Source organism: Zophobas morio, unplaced genomic scaffold (assembly GCF_036711695.1).
Source record: "Zophobas morio isolate AGI-343-1 ecotype UQ-CSIRO unplaced genomic scaffold, CSIRO_AGI_Zmor_V1 ptg000108l, whole genome shotgun sequence".
Classification (NCBI taxonomy): Eukaryota; Metazoa; Arthropoda; class Insecta; order Coleoptera; family Tenebrionidae; genus Zophobas; species Zophobas morio.
In genome coordinates this window covers 2943760-2971728 of record NW_026972213.1, presented here as the reverse complement: position 1 = coordinate 2971728, position 27969 = coordinate 2943760, and the positions used below count along the sequence as shown (strand labels likewise).

The 27969-nt window shown below is 32.8% G+C and overlaps 2 protein-coding genes across 5 annotated transcripts in view; both read right to left on the bottom strand.

Moving 5' to 3' along the window:
* LOC135144785 (protein prickle-like) overlaps positions 1–27969 on the bottom strand; it is an 889236-nt gene that overhangs the window by 224057 nt on the left and 637210 nt on the right. The gene's annotated exons all lie outside the window — the stretch shown is intronic.
* LOC135144545 (uncharacterized) lies at positions 131–27808 on the bottom strand. Its single transcript, XM_064076567.1, has 5 exons — positions 27649–27808; positions 25119–25178; positions 24053–24372; positions 5650–5951; positions 131–2379 (listed from the first exon to the last, which is right to left on the bottom strand). Exons 1-5 carry the CDS (start codon positions 27806–27808, stop codon positions 408–410), a joined length of 2814 nt encoding a protein of 937 aa, XP_063932637.1. The 3' UTR covers positions 131–407.

The window sequence follows — 27969 nt, the reverse complement described above, 5'->3', positions numbered from 1 at the left end:
AAGGGTTCGCGTTTCCGGGGTCGAATCACTTAACACGTACGGGTTCTTTTGTCGTTTTTAAACAAACTCACATTTAAATACTCAAGATGATTTTTATTCACAAGTCACGGTTCTCGATTTCTACCGCATTACAGTTCTATTATTAATATTGTTCTGTTGTGTTCTTACAATGAGTTTGGGGATATATATATATAACGGTTGCTATCAGTACAAATATTAGGGTCTAGTGTACTGGATCATCACATGATGTCCAAGGGTTGAAATCATCACATGATGTTCAAAAGTTTCCCATAATTACTAATTAGTTTAACAAAAGATAAATGCTAATGTGTATAGAACTACTATTAGAAATAATGTTGATGCAGTGTACATAACATTCCCTCCCCCCTTAGAGAAAGGTAACAAGCTCAATTAAAATGCGCTCGAAGATTTGCACCAAGTTGCACAAAATCACTTTGATTAACGCGCGCACTAGCACTAGCACTTGTTGATGACGGTTGTGGAACAACCATCATTGGTGTTGATGTAGTTGTAGTTGTAGCAGTTGCAGCTACTGGGGTTGGAGATGTTGCTGGAGCAGTCATCGGCTGATTTAAGACGTTTAAACACACGTCTCGACCTGCATTATTTTTGCGCATACACATTATGTATTTACAAAGAAAACTTCGTTTCTGATAACATTTTACAAAGATGTAGCAACAAATTATTACACAAATTAAGTACGTTATGATTTGTGTGAACCAAGAATGATGAATGAGGTGCGGAGATATTTGAGAACTAATAATTTCCTTATGTACAACATCTAAACGATGAGACAAAGAGTTGATTACATCGAGATTAACATTTTCAGTGTGAAATTCCTTAATAGGGTATCTGTCAATAGCATTTTTAATTCGTTGGGAAGTACAACATGTATCATTTAATAAACTTAAACTAGGTGAAAATGATTCACATTCGGAAATAAATGCTTTTGATGGTACAAGGGTTACCGATTTACTATACGCTTTACATGAATTATTATCTAATGAGAAAATTCCAATGCCTAATAACTTTATGTTTAGATTTCGTATATCATCATTACATACTATATTCAAAGTTTGTTCTTCTGATAACACAAATAACCATTTATTTAAATGCTGTAGCTTATACCAAGTGTTAATATTACCTCTAATGAGATGGATAATACAAGATTTTGGAATGGTTCTAGTGTTTAACATTAACTGAGTTTCGCACATGGGATGATTATGAGTTTGATAAAGAATGTTATTTTGTTTACAAATCCTAACATTACCGGTGATGATTTTGCAAAATTCTAGATCCGACATTACCAAATATTGTAACCTGTTATTCGACATCGCAATATATTTATTTTGCGGTTGGATAAAAACATAGGTTGTGTTACTGTCGTGGTCTTTGTCGTGTGGTACTGGCAAAGGGATTAAATGGTATATAGTAAAGGTGATATCCATAACTAATGGAACTGAAATAATATAGATTAATTCCGAATGGGAGTAAAATAGTTTTAATTCAGTAAGTTTTAGAAGATCGTGAGCATTTCCAGATATTAAGGGTAAAGGATATTTTTTTGAACTGGGGACATAAGAAAGTGTGCTCTTTAATTCTCTAAGAAATTGTTCAGGAGTGATAATAAATGGATGTACTTGATTCCTTTGAGCAAATAAGACAACGGATATTAAATTGTCAAAATCTTTATCAAGTGAATGCGTTAATTGTAATAACAACGTCATATGCTCTGTGACTAGTTGACTTACTTTAATGCCATCTGTAAAATTCTCAATAAAGTTTGTAAAATTATTAAAAACTGCAATATTTTCGTTTAGTTTTTGCTTATATCTCTCAAAGTTAGTGAAAGTTTTATTAAAAGTAGTGAGGCTTTCTTGAACAATTTGTGTTTGTTTTTCTAATAAATCTTTAATATGAGCATTGTTTGAAATAACTTTGTTTATTGCATCAGTATAATATTCAGCATCTGCATCGTCCATGGTACCAAATAATGTTTTAAGAACACTGCCGACGCCATTTATGATTCCCCGCTTTTTGCGAGATTTATGACCAATTAGCTCACTGAAAGATGAATATTTGACGTGAATATGGTTGATATCATGTTGAATAAGTGATAAGGATTGCTTACATAAAGTTTTTTCAAGATGAAAAGGAACGATTAAACATATGTTCTGGGTTGAATGGAACGTATTATTAACAAAATTAAATTTTTCTAAGACCGTGGAGACGTTGAAATGGACTACTAAATTCCAAGTTTCGGAGAAAAAGCTTGCCGGTCCTAAATTTTCAAAGAAAATCCCAGACGATGAATTGATGTTCAAGACCTGATAGGTTGCAATCACTGGTGTGATGCACCTGGAACAATAGAATCTTGATAGTGCTTGAGCCTATTTACATGGACATTATGATTTTTGTTTTTGATACGGATGGTGAAATTTGTAGGAGAGTTTTGTTTTATGATTTCATATGGACCTGTGTATTTGGATGTTAGTTTTTTTGATTTGTTGGGTTTTGATGCGTCATTGGAAAGTAAGACCTTGTCACCAAGATCATAAGAGATGTCCCTTGCTTTTCTGTCGTAATTCTGTTTCGATTTTACCTTAGAATCTACGAGATTGTCTCGAGCTATTTGATGACTTCTATTTAGTTTCAATTTAAGTTGGTCAACATATGAATCGTAGGTATATTTAAATTCGGGAGTTTGAGTTATTGACGATGGTAATTCAGGTTTATTTCCAAAGACGAGTTCATGAGGGGTATATTTAGTGGAAGTATGGACCGAAGTGTTGTAAGAAAACATGGCGAAATTTAACCATTGGTCCCAATCGGTCTGTTTATCGGAAACATAATGTTTGAGATAATCGGCTAGGGTTGCATGACTTCTCTCTAAGGCGCCATTTGTTTGGGGATGATAAGCGGATGTTTGTATTTGCTTAATACGGAAGAGACGTGCAACTTCTTTTAATAATAATGACGAAAAGTCTTGACCTCTATCAGTTAGTATTTGCTTTGGAATACCGAATTTACAAATGAAATGATTTACGAGTTTATTAGCAATAGTTGTTGCCTCATGATTTTTGATAGGAAAGGCTAAGGAATATTTCGTTAGATCATCCTGAAGGGTGAGAATATATTTTTTCCCTGTTTCGGTGATAGGTAATGGTCCCACAATGTCAAGAGCTATGCGCTCGAAAGGTAACGTTGACGTAGTTGTGATTTCCATTGGATGCCTACGAACTTTGCGTTCTGTCTTATTTCGTTGACATAAATCACATTGTTTAACATATCGTTTAATGTCATCTTTCATGTTTTTCCATTTATACTTGTATTTAATTTTACTTAATGTACGTTGATAACCGGGATGTCCTGCCGACGGATTATCATGATACTCTTTAAGAATAACAGGAATCTGGTCACGAGGTGGATCAACGATTTTATTGTGATAAATTTTTAGGACTGATTCGCGTTCTTCACTATTAAGATGACTCGTGTCAATAGCCTTGTTCAAAATCTCATTACGACTGATGTCAATATTAATTGCCTTATCGTTTTTTGGACAATCTATTAAGAATACATTATCTTGATCAAACTTTTCCTGTGTGAGATCTAATTTGTTTATTTGGACTGGTCTATCGTTCGTATTTAGAATGGTACTTAATGCTTTGTTATTCGCATTGACAGTTGTTATACTGTGGGATAGGTAAACACCATCTACGATTTCTACATTGGGTGTTATTCCTTCTTTGATTTCCGGATTTAGGACATTGAACTCGATAAGAGTTTCAGTACGTGGTTGGATAATGTATGATTGCGAATTTTCACATTCTGGATTTTGAGATATTTCTTGTGTTTCAGAACTTTTTATGTCGTTGGTTCGGAATTGTAATGGGATTCGTACATTGCGAAAAATCAAGGTATTAGATCCGTAATCGACAATAGCTTTTGCATTACATAGGAAATCATTGCCTAGAAGTCCGTCAAGGGGTATATTGGTTTCATGAGCAAGCACGTGAAATTTGTGTTCGTATTGTAAACGATCGAAATGTAAATTAAGAAAACTGTAACCAACACTCTGAACTGGATTTTTGTTTTTATTAATACCGTTTAATTTAAGAGTTTCATCGGTATAAAAAGGAGTTTCTCCATCAAGTGCGTTCGATTTGACTAAACTGATATTAGCTCCGCCGTCTAGCAACAGCTTTAGTGTACGTTTCCGCGATTCATCTGCAGGAATTTCGATAAACGCAGTTGTTTCGTTAATGTTTAAAATTGTTGCGTTGATGTTTTTTATTAGAGAAGGTGGTGCATTTCGGTTTGCTTGATTTCCGATTTGGCCAGAATTCGATTGAAAAGAATTTGGGGACGAAGAAGATTGTTGTGACGAGATGTTCGATTTTTTACTGTTATTGTAAGCACGTTTTCTGCATTCGTGGATTAAATGACCTTTCTTTTTACAGTAATTGCAAAATTTATTGGAGTTAGGGTTATGTGATCCATTTTGCGATGATGACGAAACCTGATTAACGAGCTCGGGTTTAGCCCTGGAATTAGATTTGTCGAAACTAGAAGAGTTATTAGAGTATTTGGAATTACGAAAACAGTTTGATGATGTATGACCGCTCTTATGACAGACGGTACAGAATGGTTTCGATTTAGAAGAATTTTCAGCCATAAACAACAATGTTTGCTCCTCGTGCAAAGCGACTTGATAAGCGTCTGGAAGAGTCGTTACGCCACGGGATCTTAATATTAGACTGATATCTGGTTTAACACCTATCAAAAATGTTTGTAGAGCAATTTGCTCGATTGTCGCAAATCTACCTTTAATTTCGGAATTGTCTTCTGCCATGCTGCGTGCAGCTTGTAAAAGACGAGTGGTGCAAGTTTCTAATCTTTGTATGTAATTAGCGATAGATTCCTTACTGAATTGTTTACATGATTGCAATTCTAACAAAAGATGTCCGTAATGTTTGTGATCGGAATACGAATTGATTAAAAATTCTTTTAATTGTCGCCAAGACGTGAGATTGTGATTATTTACTGCAAGTTCGGCTTTATCTCTTAATTGAGAACAAATATATGCATAGAGAATAGGACGTTGAACTGATGATGCTAAGTCATGTGCATTTTGACAATTTCTGATAAAGCTTTGTAATGATTCCCGATCTCCTGAATAGGGTGAAATAAATTTTAATAAAATTGATAAGGGAACTTCTTCTCTGACAGAAGGTGTTGTTGAAGTAAGATGTGTAGGGTTAAAACGATTGGAGTTGCTTGTATTAGCTTGATGCGGTAACGGAACAGAGTTTGTCGTTAGATTTCGATTTGGAAATAATGAGAACTGATCGACTTGTGATGTCGTAAAAAGGGTTTGCATTGGGACATTTGGTTGTGAGATAGGATTTTCTTGAGACGAGGACGACTGTTGGGAAATGGTAGAGGATTGGTTGTCAGTACTTTGTTGTCCTGTCAATTGTGTCCTTAGTTGTGATAAAGGTAAATTGTCTTCGTTAGTATCTTTCATGGTTAAGGATTTGGAACTTTTGACTCTTGTAAAAATTACTTTACAATCCGAAATTCGGTACGATTTTGTCGAATAATAGAGTTAGAATATTAGGTACTTACAAAATGAGAAAAAGAATCTTCATTCCTTCCTCCGATGTGGATCTCGATGAGAGCGACCTAAATGAACTGATAAAATGAAACCGCGTGTTATTTGCGTATAATTCACTTTCCGGATTAGCTTTTACTTTTAACACTGGTACTACACTATGTTCGCGACGGGTTGGATTTTTGTCGATCCTCCGTGTTGATTTTATTATTTTGCGCAATTTCTTACACAACGATTTTGTGCAGTATCCCGCTTCTGACACCAATTTGTAAAGGGTTCGCGTTTCCGGGGTCGAATCACTTAACACGTACGGGTTCTTTTGTCGTTTTTAAACAAACTCACATTTAAATACTCAAGATGATTTTTATTCACAAGTCACGGTTCTCGATTTCTACCGCATTACAGTTCTATTATTAATATTGTTCTGTTGTGTTCTTACAATGAGTTTGGGGATATATATATATAACGGTTGCTATCAGTACAAATATTAGGGTCTAGTGTACTGGATCATCACATGATGTCCAAGGGTTGAAATCATCACATGATGTTCAAAAGTTTCCCATAATTACTAATTAGTTTAACAAAAGATAAATGCTAATGTGTATAGAACTACTATTAGAAATAATGTTGATGCAGTGTACATAACAATATTTTAAAGCTAAAAGAAATTTTTCGGAAAAATTCGGGGGGTAATATCCTTAGTTGGAGATGATAATGACACAGTTTGAAAAATATAGAAAAGCACAACCTCAGTAAGCGAAATTTTTTTCGTGCGGGTTTCGCAATTGTCGCTTTCCTCTCTCCATTTCGTCGAGTGATTCCCTGCAGCCGCCCCCAGCATATCTTAGTTCCACACGATTGTTGTGTCTATGAGTTTATTTACATATATTGTTTCACAGCGACGTACGAAGTGGCGGATAAACAAATGAATCAATATGAAATGATTTTGGAAATTCTTCTGGAGATTTTTTTCTGCATTGATTGATATATCATACTAATAACAATAGAGAGCTATGAATTGTGGTAAAGTACACGGATAAGTGCAGTGTGATACATAATAACAGTTTTTTTGATGTAGAAAAAAATGTGTAACGCTGTAGGATTCGTACTCGGAACCTCCACTTGGAAAGCAAGTCTCTACATCCATAACGCTTAGTTTACAGAGTCGTGTATAATGTGGCAAAAGAGAAGGAAACATAAATAACCTAACTTATTATTTAGGGGGGATGAGCAAATACATTTTCATCAAAAATTTACCATGCTTATGAATCTTATGATAACTTTAAAACTTTTCCAAGATTTCAGAGCATTCGGTATTGCAGTTCCTGATTAAATCAATAAAATAAATTCATGCATTCATTAATTTTTTTGAGTCACTCTATATAAGCAAATGTAAAAAATATGAAAGGAATGATAAATCACAAGTTAAAACTCATCATATTTTGCACATTTCAGTTAGGATTTATTCCGTAAAATTTTGAGATGACGTAATTAATTTTTTGGAGGGGATAAGCAAATATATTTTGATTAAAAATTCATTATGCTTATCATAACCTTAAAACATTTGCAAGATATCAAAACATTCGGTTTGGCAGATTCAAAATTAAATTGCAAAATGTTGTTTTATAATTTTGATTTTTCCAAAAATCTGGACGTTTCGGGTAAAAACTCAACACGGAGTCATAAAGTACATGTGTAGAACTATGTTAAATGATACAATTTAAAACTCATTTACTATGTACATTTCTGAAGTGATGTCATCACATTATTATTGGTGGGGATGATTAGACAAATTTTGGTTAGCGTTTTACCATATGCTTGATATTCCTAATATAAATACAAAATCTGACAACAATCGGCCCAGTACTTTCGGAGATTATCTGTATAATAAAAATTGGGACGGCAGACAGACAGACGGAAACGGGGAACCTATTTCTTCGTACACTAGGGTTCATGAAAGGTCGAGAAAACGTAAAAGTATGCAGTCAGCCGACGGACTCGATTACAATACTTCCTTCATTTACGCTCGGGAAGTAAGAGGTAATTATAAAGAATCTTCATTGTTTATTTAAATTAGTTTTAAACAAATTTTGAAATCTGAGATATAATTTTATACATAACACGTGGGTTAACGTATTATTAACATACTCACGTAATTACACAGACAAGCTAATAATGATTTTATCTCCCTTGTATTATGTGGCACATGGCAATATTTGAATATTTAGTTGATGGTAGCTGGCGAATAATTGTGAATAACCAAAGTCATATTAGCTGAAATAAAATAAAAAGACGCAACATAAGTTGTTGACATTAATATGATTTAATTTATAGAGTAATTTACACTTGTGGTTGATTGCGTAAGGCTCGTTGCGAATATTATTACCTCATATTGTACAAGAATTTATGAGTGCCTACATCAAGTCCAATACAAAATACAACATATTTAAAATTAAAAAGTGTGGAATGGAAACAATCCGAGAAAATAAGCCCACGATGAATCACCGAAAGAAAACAAATACATATACTGATTAATAATAAATTCGATGTAATTTGAAAGAAGCATCAATTTGAAAACTAGAGAAAAACAGTCGGAAGTAATCTAATAAATAGTTGTCACAGAAGCTATTAACTTTACTGTGGCAATTTGCCAGAAGTGACCAAAATCTTCCAACACATTACGAGTTGTATCTTGATTAATTAACTCATTTCCGCTCTGATGTGGTTTCGAGTGTCTTTTAGTCATTTATTAAATTTTAGTATTTTGTAGACGTTCACTCTTATATACCTATACCGTGATCTTTATTGACTGCAAACGTGAACTGTTTCTACTTCCCGAGGGTAAGCGAAGAAAGTATTGTAATCGAGCCCGTCTGTCTGTCTGTCTGTCTGCCGTCTGTCCGGATTTTTTATAATGGTAAGTAAACAAGAGATCATATCTTGCACTAAACATATTAATAAATAATGAATAAGTCACCACAGAATTGTCGTGTTAAGTAAAATTTAAACTTTTGTACCTTTCTTGGTGGTCAAACTAAGTATTAAGAGGGATATAACGGACGAGCAACATAATTCGTATCGTAGTTGCCTGTGTTTTTGAAACGTATGTCGGTGCTTTTTAAATCAATGTCTCTTTAGCTGAAAGTTTGAACCAAACGTCAGACTTTGACAACGCACTGACTTTTTGCACAATTGTATCGATGAATCATAAACTTAAAATTTAGTTTTCAGAACCTCCTGCGATCACGAATTATGTTGCTCATACGCGAATGATGCAAAAAAAAGTCTGGTCGAACGAGATTGTGATCCGGTCTAGAATTAATAATGCCTATTGAAACGAAATAGGCTAAGTTATTTAACTGAATTAAATTTTGAAATTTAGTGTGGTTAATGGCAAAATGACAAATGGCTATAATAGTCTTGTATTTTGTTATTAAAGTGTCAGAAATAAATAATCTTTATTATAAACAAAATAAAATGTGAATCAACTAGGGTGATTTCAGATCGCTGGACAAACTGTCGTACCTGAATTTAAATAAATTGAAATAAATTAAAAAAATCAGAACTTAAGAGTCTGGTATCTGTACCTAAAGATTTATGGCGTCCTGGAATAGTTTTCCGCTGTAGTTTTTCCATCGATGAGTATGATTCACCAATTCATCACCTTCTCACTTGCTCAGTAAACATAAATTATTTTTTGAGTGAAAAAGTATTATTAGTTTTCTGTATAAACGGAGGACGCAGGATCTTTGCTGTTTCGGACAACGTATTTCCAAAAATGTTTAAAACGTAAAGAACTGACAGAATCTAGCATAACGAAAAAAAAAAGATTCACATGATTCAGCCATATGTAAAGGCAATACAATAATAATCACATAGGAGGTAGTTAATTACTTAATTGTTAATGTCATGTTTTGCAACAAAAAGTGTGGATTTTTGTTTTTTTTTAATTTTCAGGTACAATTGTCAGTTGTTTGAAATTGTATGTAATATACTCAACTGTTGTAAAATATCATACTTAAATTTTAAGTAGTACTTTCGAAAAAAAAATCAAAAATTATATGATTATATGTATTAGATCTACAGAGGAAGTGCGATGTAACAACATGGGTTATACAATAAACAAAGATAATTAAACGGTCAGAAGGCGTTTTAGAATGTGTTGTAATCAGACCGTTTTATTTATTTTGCAGTGTCCCGCAAAAGTCTAGAAAGTTTAGTTATTGTGCGTTTTCGTAACATATTTAATAGTTAACCCAACAATTTTAATTATTGTTAAATAAGTTTGAATCACCGTATATTTTGAAAAAAAAGTCAACATCCACAATATTTTGCTCAAAACGTTGTTTTCTTAAAATGTCACATTATTGTTAACCTATTTCTTTTTGTTTCATTTGTCTTAACATATAACCTTAAATTACACATTTTATTGGAATTAAAAAGATAATAGTCACGTTTAGTTTATGTATATTAAGTTGCATAATTTTGTCCACGCCCTTAAAAATCTATAACAATGTATTTTTTAAGCGAGAATGTTTGTTTAGAAATTAAAAGAAAAGATGTATTTCTGCAGTATTCCATATATGTAATTAGAAACTATTTCAATAATTTTCAATATTTCAAATAATTGAAATACTGTACTTGCGCATTACTTCAGGTACACATGGCTTGAAGTACTTAATACTTGGAGCGCTTTTGTTAAAGTAGTTAATAAAAAAGGTAAATATGGTAATTTACCTTCTTTACGTACTTCGAACAGCTTTGGAAAAAAAATGACAGTTGGAAGCCGACGTAACTGCGTTATAATAGCATAACTTACTTTATTATTTGTAATTCCTTAAACCAGATGGAAAATTTGCCTCCATAAATGGCGACTTTTAGTGTGTCAGCAGCTTTCGCCAACAAATGTCAACAATGCAGTAATTTAAAACATATTTGGTATGTATATAAATACCATTTTTCCCTTTTATTCGCCATATATACACGTTTTTATTTTTAATTAAAAATATAAAAGAAAACAAATTTTCCTCTGCACGTAACATTATTTATCCCCTTTTATTGCGCATTAACTCAGCGGAGTTATTAATTCCTGTCGGAAAAGGGTCACTCTAGACCTCCATAAATTCCCACCTGCCATAATATCAAACGCTTTCCATGTTCGCATATTTTGCATATTCTCAACATTACGGCCTTTGTGGGATTTCCGCGGGGCTAAACGTTTAAAAGTCCCTCCGAGCCTCACCTCGTCCTCTCTAACCCGGCAATTAGATCGCCATGGCGATAAATGCCACCCCATTCCGAACACCTTCAAGAATCTTGCCAAGTTGTTTGCGAATGTCAATACGACAAATCAAAACTAAACAAACGGCGGGGGAACTCCCGGTATTATTTACTTACGAGACGAGGCGGCTTCTTTGAACTACGGCTTGGAGCTATTTATTCTATTTGTCTAGATTTATCAAGCGGCTACCGCCATTTGAATTAATCTGGATTTTTATAAAAAGTTTTTGAGTTATAGACGTGCAATTATGAGGAGTTGCGGATGCAAACAGAGAGATTTGTGTATGCTTGCACTACATCTTATGGGTTGATATACGGCTCAGGAAATGATTTGCATTTATATCACTCTATTAGTATTCCTTATTAAGAGGGTAATTAATACTGAAGCGGTAATTGCAAACAAAGCACTGGAATTACGCATCCTTACATGGACAGCTTTTTGCTCCGCTGTGTGTAATTGTCGTTAGTATGCACATAAGGACGCAATTTGGTTTAAAGTAAGACGTTCGAAAGGCTATTACAGCCTAATTATAACTTGTTTTTGAGTGAAAAGACGAGTGCTTACTCATTAATGAAATATACTGTGCGACAGAGTGTTCCGAATTAATAATACTTTAAAACCAGTTCGCGCAAGAATTACTTATTTTAATGCAGAGTAGTATAATGTGTTGCCTATAACAAGACCTAGTCTTGAAGGTGCAGGAAAAACGATCTCAAGTGGTTAAAAATAATTCCTTGTTTATTATGAAAGTTAAGTGAACCTAAAAATTTTAACATAATAACATTTCTTATACTTTTTAAGCTCAAATTATTAACAGAGCAATAAACAGTTCAATTTTTGATTTTATACAGTTGCATATTAAAGTGTGTCGTGAAAATTAGTTAAACAAAACTATGGTAAATCATAAAATATTAAAAAAATTATAAAAGTAATTCGAAGCTTTTAGACAAGATCATTAAATTTGTTGCAAACGAGTAGAAATCTGTCTGCAACAGGAAAGCTAATTTTGTAGCACATAGATCAATATAAAGTGTTTGGAAAAATTTATTTTCTTCTTATTCATGCCATTTGAAGCAAAAAACCTAATCATCGTCTAGCTTATATAGTTCTTCATGCGTAAAGGACTGCGGCAAGTGATATTATTTATCGATTACATAATTATAACTAAAAAATCGCCTGCTTTGACTATCTACTAACTAACTCTCTAGAACAGCTCACGTTGCCAAACATTTTTTTAATGGAATTCTTAATAAAATTTACTAAAAATTCACAGTTCTAGACCCATAATTTCTTCGTACATAAAAATATCTGTGGTTTACAAAATTGAAGATTAATAAAAACATAAAATTCGCGGACAAAAACGTTGATTGCTTGAGATAGAATTGATTGAAGTAATTAAACTTTCCAAATTTACAAAAAACTTAATTACAAAAATTGTTCAACCATTGCAATAATCAAAATCTTTTTAAAAATAGTTTTAGATGTAGAGGCAACGGCCAAAACAAAATTTTTTTAGTTCGATGTGGTCCGAATATTCTTTAGTGCTTTAAAAACATCATAATTTATTACAGTTTCGGGAGAAATGAATACACCTTTTTCTAGCTGTATTTACGAAGTTAAATACCAAAACTGTCGAATAAATACGGTTTGAAGATTTCTTTTTAACATGTTCAGAAATGTTGCTACATAAATTAACGATTGTTGAACGGACAAAACTACCATTATTTTTTAACCATATTTTCAGAGTTACGATTGTCCATTTTTAAATTCGAATTTATTGAAAACTTTTGTCCTGTAACCTTTTGCAAATTTCGTGGTATCGTATTCTAGAAAAAAGGGTTCAATTTGGTTTTAGGATTTTTTTTTTATACTGACTACTCCTATAAGAAGCATCCAACAACATAAATTTCGAGTAAGATTTAATTGATGACAAAATGTTGAAATGGAGTCACAAAATTTTGCAAGGGACAATAGATGAATTACAGTGATTAACAGTTTATCATATTTTTTTTTAACAAGTTTCGCATCATTAAGACGTTAAATACCAATACGCGTTCCTGTTACCCATCTACATTTTGTTAACCAAAGAAATTATGGTTGGTGGATCAAGGGAACAGCATATAAAATTTACACCTTGGTTATAAGATTTTTGAAATTTAATGGGCCGACACCATCCCCAATATACGCCGCAATAAAAATATGACAATATGTTTATCGTCATGACAGATGTGCCCCACTACCGTCAATATCTCGTGAAGACGGCACCTGAGCCCTGCAGGGAGCAACGTGCCACACACTAATATTTCACATCCCTTAGACATTGTCAAGCGCCTTGCCACGTGACATCAATCAGAAGGGCGCGCAAGATTAGAGATTACCTCCCGTCGCAAACATCGTATACCATCGCCCTGCTCCACCAGATATCGAGGCTCCCTTGGATCATACGATTCCTTAATTAATAAACCGACGGATTAAATTTGACATGCCGTCACCCCAGCGCAAGTTTTACTGATTACCAACATTAAATTAACACAACATTTAGCAGATAAGAGGAAGATTCGGTGAACTGCTTGCGAGAGCAACGCCCTTATGCGCAAAGATTGCGGAGACTGTGTTTCGGAATGTATTTGCTGTTTTAGGTAGATTATCTGGGTGAACTGTTTTCTCAGGGTTTCCTTATTGTGTTACCATGACATATTAACATGTAAACTTTGTTGCTATAATTTGGATTCAAATGCCACTAAGTTAACATTCTCCTATCTTTCAAATAGAACTCTTATTGTCGATGATGAATTATGTCATGGTGGCAAAGAAAATCTTAAATACAGGGAATACCTCAGGGCTCTATTTAAGGATCATTACATACTTTATTTTATAAATGAATGATCTGCTTTATTTTTTCTCTCATTTCGTTACAATACTGTGTAAAAATGATCAATTGCTAAAAATAAAACGTTCATTCTTCAGTTATAACTTTTCTAATAAACGTACGTTCACAAACAGAACTGCGGTTTTTAGCTGGTAAACTTTGTTTAAACAAAACTAGATATCGCCAATACGGTGTTTTCTCTCGAGAAAAACAACGTATTTTAAATACTCAAAATAGTTACCTAATCCTAATCCTGGTCCAAAATCATGTACAATTAAATAAATCCAGTTTCTTATTGATTGACTAAAAATTTTTCTATGGTAGACAATATTTTGTCAATGCGGTAAAAGATGTGTGATATTTTTCATTGAAAGATCAATTAAAGCTGAAATGTATGTCAGGAGTTCTCATAAAACTATCGTTGGCTTTAGTAAGACGTCTTGGTAAGTCGTTAAAGAGACGTTTAAGAGCCATGGTGTCGAATCTATGGAAAAGGATGTCAATCCTTTCAATACTCCCGAACTGCGGCCAATACAGTGTCGTTGAGCAAATACATATTAAAAGCTTCCTTAAAAAATTCCTTCCCCCTAGAAGTACAATTAAACAAATCCAGGTTTTTCGAAAAATTATAAAATTTGATTATGCCAGTTGTATGTTTTATGAGAACTCATCAACGTTTGTGCAAAGACATGTGTATCCCTTTGGATAGGTGAAGTTTAATTAATACTAATGATAGGAAAGAGTACTGTATTCTCAAATTTTCGGGAAAATGGAGTGCGCCGTTCCCAATTTAATCAATAAAATAAACTGACTCATTCATGAATTTTTATGAGTCTCCCTGTATAAGAAATTTAAAAACTTTTAATGCAGTGATAAATCAAAAATATACATAGACTCATAGTATTTTGCATTTTGGAAAGGATTTATTCCGCAAATTTTTGAGATGACGTAGGGAGAGGATCAATGAATAAATTTTGGGAACGATTTACGCTGATTACGATAATGTTAAAATATTTACAAGATTTCAGAGCATTTGATTTTGCAGTTTCAATGTTAAATTTCAGAATATTGTTATAAGTTACAACTTTGAATTTTTTTACAAAAACTCGGGTTGTCTAGGGTGAAAATTCGACACGGATTCACATAGTTTCTTATTTTATAAAATTAAAAAAAAAAACTTACTATTAAAAATTTTGGAGATGATGTCATTTCATTGGTGGTGGGAATGATTAGCCAAATTTTAGTTAGCATTAACCATCTGCATTATACAACAATCGCTCCAGCCGTTTCGGAGATTAAGTGACTAATATAAATAGATACAGACACCAGACAGACAGACAGACAGACGGAAACCGGAGACCACTTTATGAAAGTGGCAATTTGCCCGATGAACTCGATTACTATACTTCCTTAGCTTATGACGTCATGTCCAAAATTTATAACCAGTTTTTTTAATTTCATAAAATAAGATACTCCTGCACTTGTGGTGTGTGAACCCGTGTCGAATTTTCAGTCTAGACATCCAGAATTTTTGGAAAAAATTCAAAACTGTATAACAATATTCTGCAATATACTTTTGAAACTGTAAAACCCATTGCCCTGAAATCTTGTAAATATTTTAAGGTTATCGTAATCTTGGTAAATCGTTAAACAAAATTTATTTGTTTATCCTATCCAAAATGTGCAAAACATGCATTAAAAGTTTTTAAATTTCTGAAACTGGGTCTGGGTGACTCATAAAAATTAATGAATTAATCAATTTATTTTACTGATTAAATCGGGAACAGCTCACTTCCTTTTCCCGAAAATTTGAGAATGCAGTACTGTTAGAGATGGATTATTTTAAGCTCAACATGGTGAGCCATTAAAATCTGACGACGGACTGTCAGTCAGTAGCGTAACATGCAGACTTCAGAAGGGGGTGTTTTTTTTAATTTCTTTTTTAAATCGCAAATAATAACACAGGGAAGCATAAACTTAATATAATTAATTTTTGGATTTTTTCAATTTTTCAGATTTTCATTTTTCTGATTTTTGAATGTCCATCCTTTTGAAATTAAAAACCTTAAAAAATCAGAAGATTCTAAAGATTCGAAGATTCTAAAGATTCTAACGATTCCAAGGATTCTAAAGATTCTAAGGATTCTAAAGACTCAAAAGATTATCAAGATTATCAAGATTCTGAAGTTTCTTAAATTTCTGAAGATTCTAGAGATTCCAGAGATTCTAGAGATCCTAAAGATTCTAAAGATTGCAAAGATTCCAAAGACTTCGAATATTCCAAATCAATCTAGTATTTAATCTTAAATTTTTGCGTTTCTCATTCTCTGATTCTACAATTTAGCATTTTTTTATTTTTCAGTGTCTGGATTTTCACTTTTCCGATCTGAATTTTTTTTTCCATTTTTTTATTTTAAAGGTTTCAATTTGTAGACATTTGCGTTTTCGCTTTTTTCAATTTTTCGATTTTTAAGTTTTTCTGCTTTTGCATTTTTCGTTTCCCCAATCAAGTTTTCAGTGTTGAATCTTTCAATTGTTCGATTTTTTTAATTTCACATTTTGGCAAGTTTTTTATTTTTCAATGCTTCAGTTTTTAGATCTTCCATTTTGTTTTGGTTTTCAATTTTTCCATTTTTAACTTCTTTATTTCTTCGACTGTACAATTTTTTCAATTTTTCCATTTCTAAGTTTCTCTGTTTTTAATTTTTCGATTTATCAGTTTTTAAATACCTTAATTGTTCAATATTTGAGTTTCCCGATTTTTTAATTCTTCATTTCTTCAATCTTGTTTTCAATTTAAAATTTTTCAGTTTTTCAATTTTTTGACTTTGCAGTTTTTAATTGTTTGATTTTTCACTTTCTCGATTTTTCAACTTGTCATGTTTTCAATTTTTCGATTTTTAGAGATTTTCATCTTTCGTTTTTTTTTTCAATTTTCCTTTTTTTGAGTTTTTCTATTTTTCGTTTTTTTTTTTAAACAAGTTTTCAATATTACATCTTTCAGTTTTTCTATTTTTTTAAATATTCCAGTTCTTCAATTTTTCGAATTTTCAGTTTTTCAATTTTCAGTTTCCTTTTCAGTTTTTCAGTCTATGATTGTACAATTTTGTATTTTTTTTTATTTTTCAGTTTTTGGCCATTTGCGTCTTTCGCTTTTTTTCAATTTTTCGATTTTTCGTTCCTTCAATCAAGTTTTCAATCTTAAATCATTCAGTTGTTCGATTTTCTTAATTTCGCAATTCGATTCGGTTTCTAGAGTTTCCAGTTTTTCACATTTTCAGTTTTCAATTTGAAATTTGTAGATTTTTTGTTTTCAATTTTTCATTTTTCCCATTGTTTGCTTCTTTCATTTTTCGATTTTTCAATTTCTAGTTGTCTTAGTTTTTCGTTTTTTGAATTTCTCGATTTTTCATTCCTTCAATCTAGTTTGCAATTTGGAATTTTTAATTTTTCAATATTTCGATTTGTAATTTGAAATTTTTAGTATTTTTCATTTTAAATTGATCGATTTTTCCATTTTTGATTTCAATTTTTTGAATTGTAGTTTTTCGACTTTTCAGTTTATACATATTTTCGTCTTACGATTTTTTAAATTTTTCCATTGTTGATTTTCTCGATTTGCCGATCTTTTATTTCTTCAAAAAAGTTTTCAAGTTCCTAGTTCTTTCATTTTGTCGTTTCGTCAATTTTTCGATTAGAAATTTTTAGATATTTTTATTTCAAATTTTTCAATTTTTCGCTTCTTTATTTTTTTGATTTTAGAATTTTTTGATTTTTCAATTCCTAAATATTTTAGTTGTTTTCACTTTTTAGCTCTTGAGTTTCTGTTCTTTTAATTTTCCGATTTTTCATTTTTCACTCCTTAGTTTTTCGCTTTTCATTGCTCGGGAAAGAAATGGGAAAAAAAAGATTACTTCAGAAATCGAAAAACTGAAAATTTAAAAACGTCAAAATTTGAAAAATTCAAAAGTCTACTGTAAAATTTGGACATATTCTCTAGGAAAATAAGGGTGGGTGGGGGGGGCTAGTACTTGTCAAGATAAGACTGATTTTGGCAGATGACTTATTCTTCTAAGAAAATAAAGCACTTGCTAAAAATAAAAAAAATTAAAAATCAAAAAATGACAAATTGAAAAATCGGATAAATGAGAAATCGGAAAATTGTACAACTGTATAATCGGAAAATCAAAAACTGAAATATCGAAAAATTGAAAAAAAAAAACAAATCTTATATATCGAATTCGAAATTCCAGTTTTAACTTTTTTTTAGTTTTTAGATTTTTCAATTTTTGAATATTTCATTTGATAATTTGTTTGACAATTTTGCAGTTTTTAATTCCAATCTTTTGATTTTTCAAGTTTTAACTTCACAATTTTTGAATCTTTTGATTTTTAATTTTTCAAGTTCTCAAGTTAAAATTTTTCCTTTTCGCGATTTGTCATTTTTCGATTTTTTAACTAAAAGAACAAATTTATTTGAACCGAAATCTTGAAAAATTGAAAATTAGGAACAAAATTTTCATGTTTTAAAGTTTCGGTAAACATGGCAAATCGGTGATCAAAATAATTTTTTAGTCCCTTCCAACAACTCGGTGATGAAAATCGAAAATTAAAAAAAATATACATCTATTTTGTCGATATTTTTAAAAATCAAATAATTGAGAAATCGGAAAACTGCCAAAATTGTAAAAATCGAAAGTTTTTTTCAGTTGTCCAGAGAAATCAAAAATCGAAAGACAGATCAAAAAATTGAAAATTTAAAAACCGAGAAATTGAAGAATTCGAAAACTGAAAAATGGAAAAACTGAAAAATCTAGTGGTACGCACTACGATAAGACTGATTTTGGCAAAAGATCTACTCTCTTAAGAAAACAAAGGGCGGGTGGGTGGAGCTAGTATTTGCCAAAATAAGACTCATTTTGACAAATGATCTACTCTTCCAAGAAAAGATACTTGCTTAAGCTGTCTTAAGCCATAAAGGAAGAACCCTTTCGTATGTACGTCTTTTTGGTGGCAGCGGTGGGATCGATTGAAAAAGGTCGAATGCAAAAACAAAAACGCCCAAGGAAACTGTCCAACCAAGCTCACTGCAACTCACCAGACGGTAAGTGGTGAATCAAATGGAAGATGTTCGGGTAGAAGGGAAGTTATAAAGGAGCGTGTGTAGACTTATGCACCACAAAATAAAGATTATTTTATTAGACTTTATTTTGTAATAAGAAAACTCTTGCTTGGACATCAGTCATCTCAAACAATATTCAGAAGTTTTAAAACTACTACAGGAGTTCAAGAGGATGTCGTAAACGTCTTTTTTTATATAATAAACGTCACAAGAAAACATCCTGTTAAAAATAACGGTTTATATTTTCTGTTGAATGTGGAACAGCTCCTCCAAAGGAAAACTGATTCCTTGAAACACGGCTTTCTTTTTCATAGACGTCTTTATCGTAATTCTTCTGGGATTTAATTTGTGCAGGGAGGATTAACACGCAAGAGAGTTTTATATTTAGGTCTTAAAAGATTCTGTTTTCTGTGCAGCTAAACATACAATTAACTGGACGCACTCTGAATGCAAAGAACTAAGGTTTTTAAATGGAATTTGCATTTGAAAATAGAACCTGTTTTCAGCTCTTTGCATATTCCGTTCGTTAAAATAGTAAAAACAAAAAATGTAACATGATTGTATATATCCTCTAAATATGTGTGACTGAAAAAAAAAATTTAATTAAACTATCTAGTAAGTTGATTTTATGATCAGTTACTCTCAAAGAATTTTCGGAGTTCGGAAAGAGATGGATACAAAGTAGATTTTATACCTCATATCGTAATTAATTTAAAATTTTTGATCTAAAAACTTCGCTAAGCCTCTTTCTTTTGTCAAATCCCTACTTGGCAATGCAAATGACCTTTTTGATAATGAAATAAATTAGAGTCGCTCATTTAAATCTGACACCCCGTGAAGCCCTCACGCGTTTTCTGGTTGCCAGCTTTAAATTAACACAACATTTACCAGATAACGGCAAGGGCTTAAAGGCCCTGAAACAATTTCGTGCTTGCGCATCTAAAGCCTCGCCTATGATAAATCTGGCATTGTGTAAGTTCCTCGTTAGAATGATATTAATGTGAGCCCGAGATCTTTGGCTTTTGCCCTAAGCGTTTAGCGAGATCTTTACCACCGCATTGTCTGTCGATAATAAGAGGGTAGTTCTCTCCTTAATAAATTATTACCTGACTTTAAAGCCATAATAAGCCGAAACAATTAACTGTTGTTGAGTTTCGAGCAGACTTTGGCGTGAAAGGAGAGATCCTCAGACACAACACGATGGGGTGGAAATGAGGAATTTGCAAGCAAAATAGTTGGAAACAAAACAGTGTTTTAATTAAGTTAAAAACGTTGAATGCCGGATCTGAACAAACAACCAATTAATTTTAAACCGGCGCTAAATAAAACGTAAAAAGAAGAGTCGGCAGGCGAGCATTTGCATCATAAGCAAGTAAATGCAATAATTAAAATTTGAACGAATAAACGAGTCTTTTCTGTCTGCGTAACGTTGAAATTTTATGATGAAGATACATTCAAAGCATGAAAAGTTATAATCACCGAATGATTTATGTATGCCGCTCATAAAGCATTTAAAAATAAGTTACATCAAAAGCTTTCCGGAGAGTAATTAAAGCGACGTTATAAGGTAATTACGAAAATATTGGTAAAAAGTTCCAAGGCTATAATCCGACCGACAACCAGTTTATTTTCTTTAGTTGTAAATAAAATCAACAAAAATAATTGAACCAATTGCCGTTTATACCTTCATAATTACAACTAAATCTCTTTAAAACGAATAAATCTCTTAAGCCTTTAACTTTTTCTAATTGACTTTTACGAACCACCATTATCCGAAGTAACAACTCAGAACTCATCGTACATCATAAACTGGCTAATTACGCGTGTGTAAACCGTTTTCGAAAAAAGAAAAAGTGAAAACTGAATGTGACTTCCAGAAGTAAGAAATTACAACGGCCGTTGAGCGTATTTTAGCATTGACGGGCTGATTGCGTGCGCCAGAGTTATTTAATGGTATGCCAATCGCATTTTATCCGTAGTTTATTTGGCAGAATGGCTATATTATTAAATTGTATGCTCGTACGTTTTGTTTTTCAGTCGAGTTTTTATGCGAATGCACAAATAATATTAAATTCCGATACGGAGACAACCATTCAGATTTATCGGAGCCAGGATGCTGATTTAAATAAGTTCACCGGTATATACATAATGTTAATATTCATGACACAGGTGTGCATAATTTATGTGTTGTACTTATAGTTAATTGCTTGTATAGTCGAATGTACATTGCTAAGCGAATCATTTATAAAACAATAGCTAAAAAAATGATAAGTTGTATAATTAAGTCTTCATTTTATTTGGTTGCTAACTGATTAGCGATTCTTGGCGTCCTGTGACCCAAATTTTCTTGCTATTGTGTTACAATTCCAATGATGTTAATTGTAACAATATTGACAATATCATGCAAATGTCACATCCATTATATCAAAGAAAAAAACTATATTCTCTTTTTACGTTAAAAGACTAATAAGAGTTGAAAAACATATTCAAAATATATAGATAGATACACTAATGAGGAATCTTATATAATACAGAAATCTTATAAAATCTAGCATTCGTCTTGTCTGTGTCAAAGTCTGTGCTAGAACATCTTGAAAACTTATGGTTATTTACGTGTATTCCAGATTCAATATTACAAGCGTCCTAGCTTCACATTTTGACTTTGTGTTTCATGGTAACTTAGAATACACCTTCATTATTTAAAACATTTTTCATCATAAATTCCGTTTTGAAAAAAAATGTGATGAATGTTCTGTGTGTAGTCAGTAGCTTAAAGAATAAGTACATAGATTCATGACATTGTCGAATCTAACACCAGTATTAGTTGTAAAGGACATAGAAAGGATTTTGCAGAGCTCTGACACGACCGTATAACACCGCTCCATTATCCAATATCTATTATCATTATCACTCTTTGCAGAAATCTATGAAATTATGATTCATTAATCTGTATTTTCCCATGTGGATCACAATTATTGTCTAAACAAGATTTTGTGAATTTTGTGATGTTCTTTCACGTGCTCTTGACTATCAACAAGTTGCGATTTTTCAAAAACCTTTGATGTGTTACGTTTTTCATTAGAAAAATATGTAAAATATCAAGGCTTCAAATCTCGTATGTAAATACAAATACTCAGGTGGTAATTCTCACAATTTTGTGCTTGGACCTTTGCTATTAGTAATATTGACCATTGATACAGCACATCGCTTTTCTTTAAATTACTGACTTCATGTGTATGATTTCAAAATCTGTGGAAATTGAAGCTCAATGTGAAATATTACAAGCTTATCTCGGACTTCTTCACTCGCAATGCGCTATAAATGATCAGTTACATACTAACGCACTACTTTTTCAAGGTACCAAAAAAAAATTGTGTGACTCTGTGAAGTGATTCGGCGTTACCTTCGCCAATAAACTGTGTTTTAAAGCACATGTTGAGTTTTTTTGTAAACAGTACTAGGTTATTTTCATTTTCTAGAGCGAAAATGGCATGGACTTTAAGAATAAGGTAATCCTTTTTTAGATAAATTAGCCAATTACTTTTTAAATAATAAACATTGTGGTGACAAAATCTGAATTTAAATTTTGCGCTGAAAAAAAACGGCGCGAAATCGCATTTGAATAATTTTAATTTGAAAAAAAAAAAATAATTAAGAAAATCGTTAAACATAGGCAACCATGTCCAAGTTTAGTGTTCTGGTAGTTGGTAGCTCTCCTAGGAAATTTCTGGGTAGTAGCTAGTGAGGAGGGTTGGTAGAAGTTGGCTTGCTTGGTAGAAGGTGGAGATGCGTCTCTGTTCTGTGGCGTCACTGTTGTTTTAGTTTGATGAGTGAAAGCACGTGGTAAGGAAGCTAGATTAAGTTTAGTTGGTTTGGTAGTTAATAAAAAGGGGGAGCCTTTGTTTAACGAAAATTAACGAACTGATTGCAATGCTACAGTTTCCCCAACAAGCGTATAGCTAATTCTTGTGGGTTTTTCCAAGCGGAAATATGCGACATTTCGACCGACGCCAACACGTGGTGTAAATTTGTTTTATTGCTTTTAAATTCACAGTTCATGTTAGGATTTTAATCGTTACTAACACAATTTAACAGTCATGAGATTGTTCAGATAAAGCACTTGCTAGGAGATTTCATTAGATTCACTTAATCAGGACTTATCCTTTGTTTATCAAGTTATAAATAAGGTTTCTGGATGCTTATCCTAAAGTGTTACATTATAACACTTCTTAATTCCGCACACAAGATTGCTAATAGTTCATTTACGGCAGTTAAGTCAACCTAACGTTGTCCCACTCTGGGAGACGACCGTGGAAAGTGCAGTAGAATTCATAATATCGTGAACTCAAGGTCGGGGAGATTAAATTTTTCCCCTTAGGCAGTTATCATCATATCATCATTACATCATCGAGACATATTTCTTCCGACGTTGGAAATCAGATCACCTTTTCTCGCGACGCGGGATGCATGGGGACAGTACACGATATAAACTCTCAAAGCTAAATGTTTTTAAGTAACCAGTCACTTGGATTATGTCATAATTTAACATGATGTAAATTATTTGTTTGAATCGTTAATAAAGTGTAGCATAATTTAACATCATGTAAATCTTTGTTTGAATTGTTGATAAAGTGCGGCATGATTTAACATAATGTAAATTCTTTGTTTGTATCGTTGATAAAGTGTGGCAAATATTACTCTTATGTAATTTTTTTAGCTTTGCAATTTTTCACCTCATGCGATTTTTCCCTGCTCACAATCTTAGCCTCAGTCATGTTCTTTGTTGTATAATTTAAATTGAACGTAAATTTTCGTGCTCTGCAGTCCCTAACATCACGTACATTTTTTGTTTGCTTAAGTTTTACTTCACACCAGATCTTTTTTTTTTGTTTTTTATAAATTTTTGCTAGTTTTTGACCATCGAAATATTTTTTTGATTAATCCTTCCATCATATAAATTCTCTGATGTCCAATCTTGATCTCAGATGAGAATTCTTTGCTGTTTCAAATATCACGGGAGTGTATGGCGAATTAAATGTTGTTTATTGCCCTTGTTGAAGCTTTAACACTTGTTCGCTCGTAGTTTAATATCAGAGTCATTGAAAGTGAACATTTAAATGGAATTTAGGTAAATAACACAAAAACATGTGGCAGAAGCGGAGGGCGCGGTTCCTGGTCGGGCTGGCAGGATTTATCGCGCCATCTGCACAAATACTCGGATCTTGAATAGAAGTCACGGGAGCGGTCGGGATGACGTGACGCTCGCGACTTGGCCCAGTAGCTGGGATTTCCAACCACGAGTTTGCGACCGTAACGGCCTGCTAGTGCGGCACGTTTCTTTGTTAAATGGGCGGTAGTGCTTCCCGATAGAGTAGAATCACTGTCGTGGTGAGAGAACAGCCACAACCAGGAGCCCCAAACTCCGCGTTTGCTACAACGCCATTTATGGGTAATTTTGCTGTGTTCTAGAATGAAATTGATATAGTTCGATCGCCATACTCGTATAGCGCTCTGGTGCCACTGTCGCTGTGCGCCCCGCTGCATAGTGTTTTTATTAAAATTTTGTTATCTTGTTGACTGCCATAATTTTAAATTTGCCACCACACGTCCGTAATAACTTGTGTATTTGCATCCAGTTACTTTAATTCAGATTTTTCTTTGTTTTTATTAAATTTGTGATTTTCAAATATTTGCATTGATTCAGAACGTTTTTAGTTTGCAGATTTTTTTTTGTCAGTGGAGGAATACATATGATTTTTTCCTCCATATATTTTGTGTTTTATTTAGCGGTACTTTTCCAACCTTTGGGGTCCAAGAAAATTTGAGGGTACAGTACCGTTATTAATAGTATTGCAATGTACACTTACGTTCAAATTGATGTACGTGTCCATGCTAAAATGTTGATGACACCATAAAAATAATATATATCTATGAAAAAACTCACTAGAAACACTGCGTACGATGCTTCTTTATCCGTACCTTAACAATCCACAAATACATTAATTTCAACCCATAGGGCTCATTATAAAAAAATAAAATTCTGGGAGTTAAATTAAAAAAGAACAATTCGACCGTACTTTACGGACGAGGAAAGTTCTGGCGAAATAACCTTCGACTATTTTTTTTATTTTATTAATCTGTTTACCCATTTTTGCTACTATATATACAAAATGTAAATGAACACAAATTTCGTCTACAGATGACGACTTACCCTTTTGTCTGTAACTAATTTCTAATTTCTGTAGTTCGTCAGAAAAGATTCCATACCCACCTGAAACAAAAAAAGTCAAAGTTAGAATTAGTGCCAATAAAATTCTCGACATTTTGTGCCAAGTTTGGTTCTTTCGGGGTCTTTTTACTATTTCTATAAGTGGACTAAATTCTTATTTAAAAAATATATGTGATATGGTGCGATATTTGCCGCACCGAAGTGAAATTTACATTTTAATGAATTCAACATTTACAATTTTTGTGGTACCTTAGTTTTCTTTTTGTTTGTCATTAATCATTACTAAATGTGAAAGATGTAGCTAGTTTGCAGTTTGAAATAAGAAAAGTCCGATCCTGACCAGAAAGTATTCAAGGCGTGAATCCTGTCAGTGACCTGTCTTCCATCCCATTATAACGAGAGCATTATCATTATCAACCATAAAATTTTATTAGGTGCAAGTGTAATGAACAGAATATAAATCGGCAATCTAGGTATGTAACAAGTTCGAAATGGGTAGACCTTTACCCCCAGAATATTTCTATTCTCCCAATTATGATTGACCACAACAATAGTTATTGACTGTTATGTGATTCGGAAACATCTATAAATTGAGAGAGGACTGTGCCAGCGATCACAAAAACATCAAAACATTCAGAATGGATTTTTTTAATTTGAACAAAATAAAAATTGCAAAAGATTACAATTTAAAACAATAACTATAAATCAACAATAATGCTAAGGAGATATTAATAGGTTGTTTAACACTTCTTAGGTAGCAATAAAAGTGACTGTCAAATTACATTTTCTGCAGGATTACCTAGAATCTTTTTGAAAATTTGCGAAAGGTAAATAAAGAACAGTATACGAGGTATCATCAAGTCATAAAGTTTAGTAAGTATGTTGGCGGATTGAAAAGTTAAGCATCCCTGCAGTCTTTGAACTCACAATGGGTGCAAAAGAATACAAGTTGTTTGAAGCGGAAGAACCTGAAGAAATTAATAAAGCTGCTGAAGCTACACTTCTGAACGTATTACTATGTGATCATTTTCGAAAACAATGTTCTAAAAAAAGGTTCAAATTTCTATTATTATATTTTTGATAAACTGATTTAATGTTACTTGTAAAAAAATACACATTTTTTTGAAAAAATTTGATGCCTAGGGTAAAAACTCAAGGCGGAATCATAAATCACAAGTACAAGAGTATGTTATTTTATACCATTTCAATGACACTTACTAAAAAATATTTTGAGTGGACGTTTTCAACTCGATTGTGGGGATGATCAGCCAAATTTTGGTTTTATCATCCACATGATATTCTTAATATACATTTAGATTTGATAACAATAATTGGTCGCGAAGATAATGTCTTATTAGATCGATTTTGATTAAAATAGACACAGACAGACAGACAGACAGACAGACAGACTACAGACGACAGACAGTCGAGAACGCGAGACCATTTTTTTTGGTACTCCAGAAGTCATGTCGTGCTTAAAAAGAAAAAATAATACAATACATAAACATACTACATCGACGATTTTTTCATTCTACAAAGCATAAAAATGTATTCTATAATAATAATTAGTAGGAACACGCATGAAAAAAATACCAAGTTTGGTCGCCACCTCCTTGGATTTACCTAATGCAAATACATATACGATCGCGGTATACGCAGCTCTTCTCCAATTTGGTGGGTACTGATCCTAATAATATTCGATAGAAATTAAAACTAATATAGTAAATCAAATATTACGAGGTCCCAATATAGTGTCCACTAAATTGTTAATGTATGTAACTTATAATAAAGATCTGTTTCTTTAAGTCGTACTCCTCCAGTTGACTTTAGTAATAACTTTAAATTTATATCGTTTACAGTTAATATTAATAAGTACAGTTGAATTTATAATTTTACTATATATAATAAAAACTTCTTAAAATATTTCTAATTTTCCTATCATAACAGATTTCACTTCTATCTTGATTTTGGGATCCTAGAACACAATTTCTTCTCCTGGTCGGGAAAAATATAGCATAATTTTTTTTTTTTTGTAGAAAATATAATACTTAATAATAATTTTCAACAACGTTTTTTGGGCCAATTGCTCCCGCAACATGAATGTATGTATTGTTTGTTGCAATATCTGACTTAAACATACAAGTATTTTAGATTTCTTTGTTAACATTTATTAAAGGTTCTTCCATTTGCATTATCAAACTAAGCTCTCAACGACCCTGACTAAATGCATGATCTAACTTCCTAACCTAAATTCATCCTAATTCCTAGGAAAACCACCCAAGGCTTAGCCTGCCGATGTTCTTTACTCCAAGTCAGAGTTTGGTATTTTAGTTAAACTAAATTTAGCTACTTCCACCGTAACTCCTATTAACCCCTTTAATCCTTCGACTGGTTCAGAAATCACGCACTGTCACTTTTAACATCACAAAAACCGTGGTGTTATTAGATACCGTGACGTTCTGAATCCGACTTCTCCAACTTCATCTAGCATTTCACCGTCGCCGAGAAATACTTGTTGACGGGCTTTCAAACACGTCGTCTGAGTTGTGTTTGCGGCGAAGGTAATGCGTTTCCAGTAACCACAAGGGAGGCGGCAAGGCGAGGGTGGCGGTAACTAAGTTAACTGTAGCCCAGCTTTCACTGTGTCTGCAGCTAGCGGCAGGAATATCCATCAGTGATTAGATTAGACGTCTCGGAAAGACCGACTGCAGAGCCTTTTACTGATACCGATATATCCTATTGCATTTTTACGGTCCGAGTTGATAAGAGCCTTCGGCGTTGGCTCGTTCGTTTGCGATTCAGGTCAGTATTGGCTATATTGCAGCCGACAGTG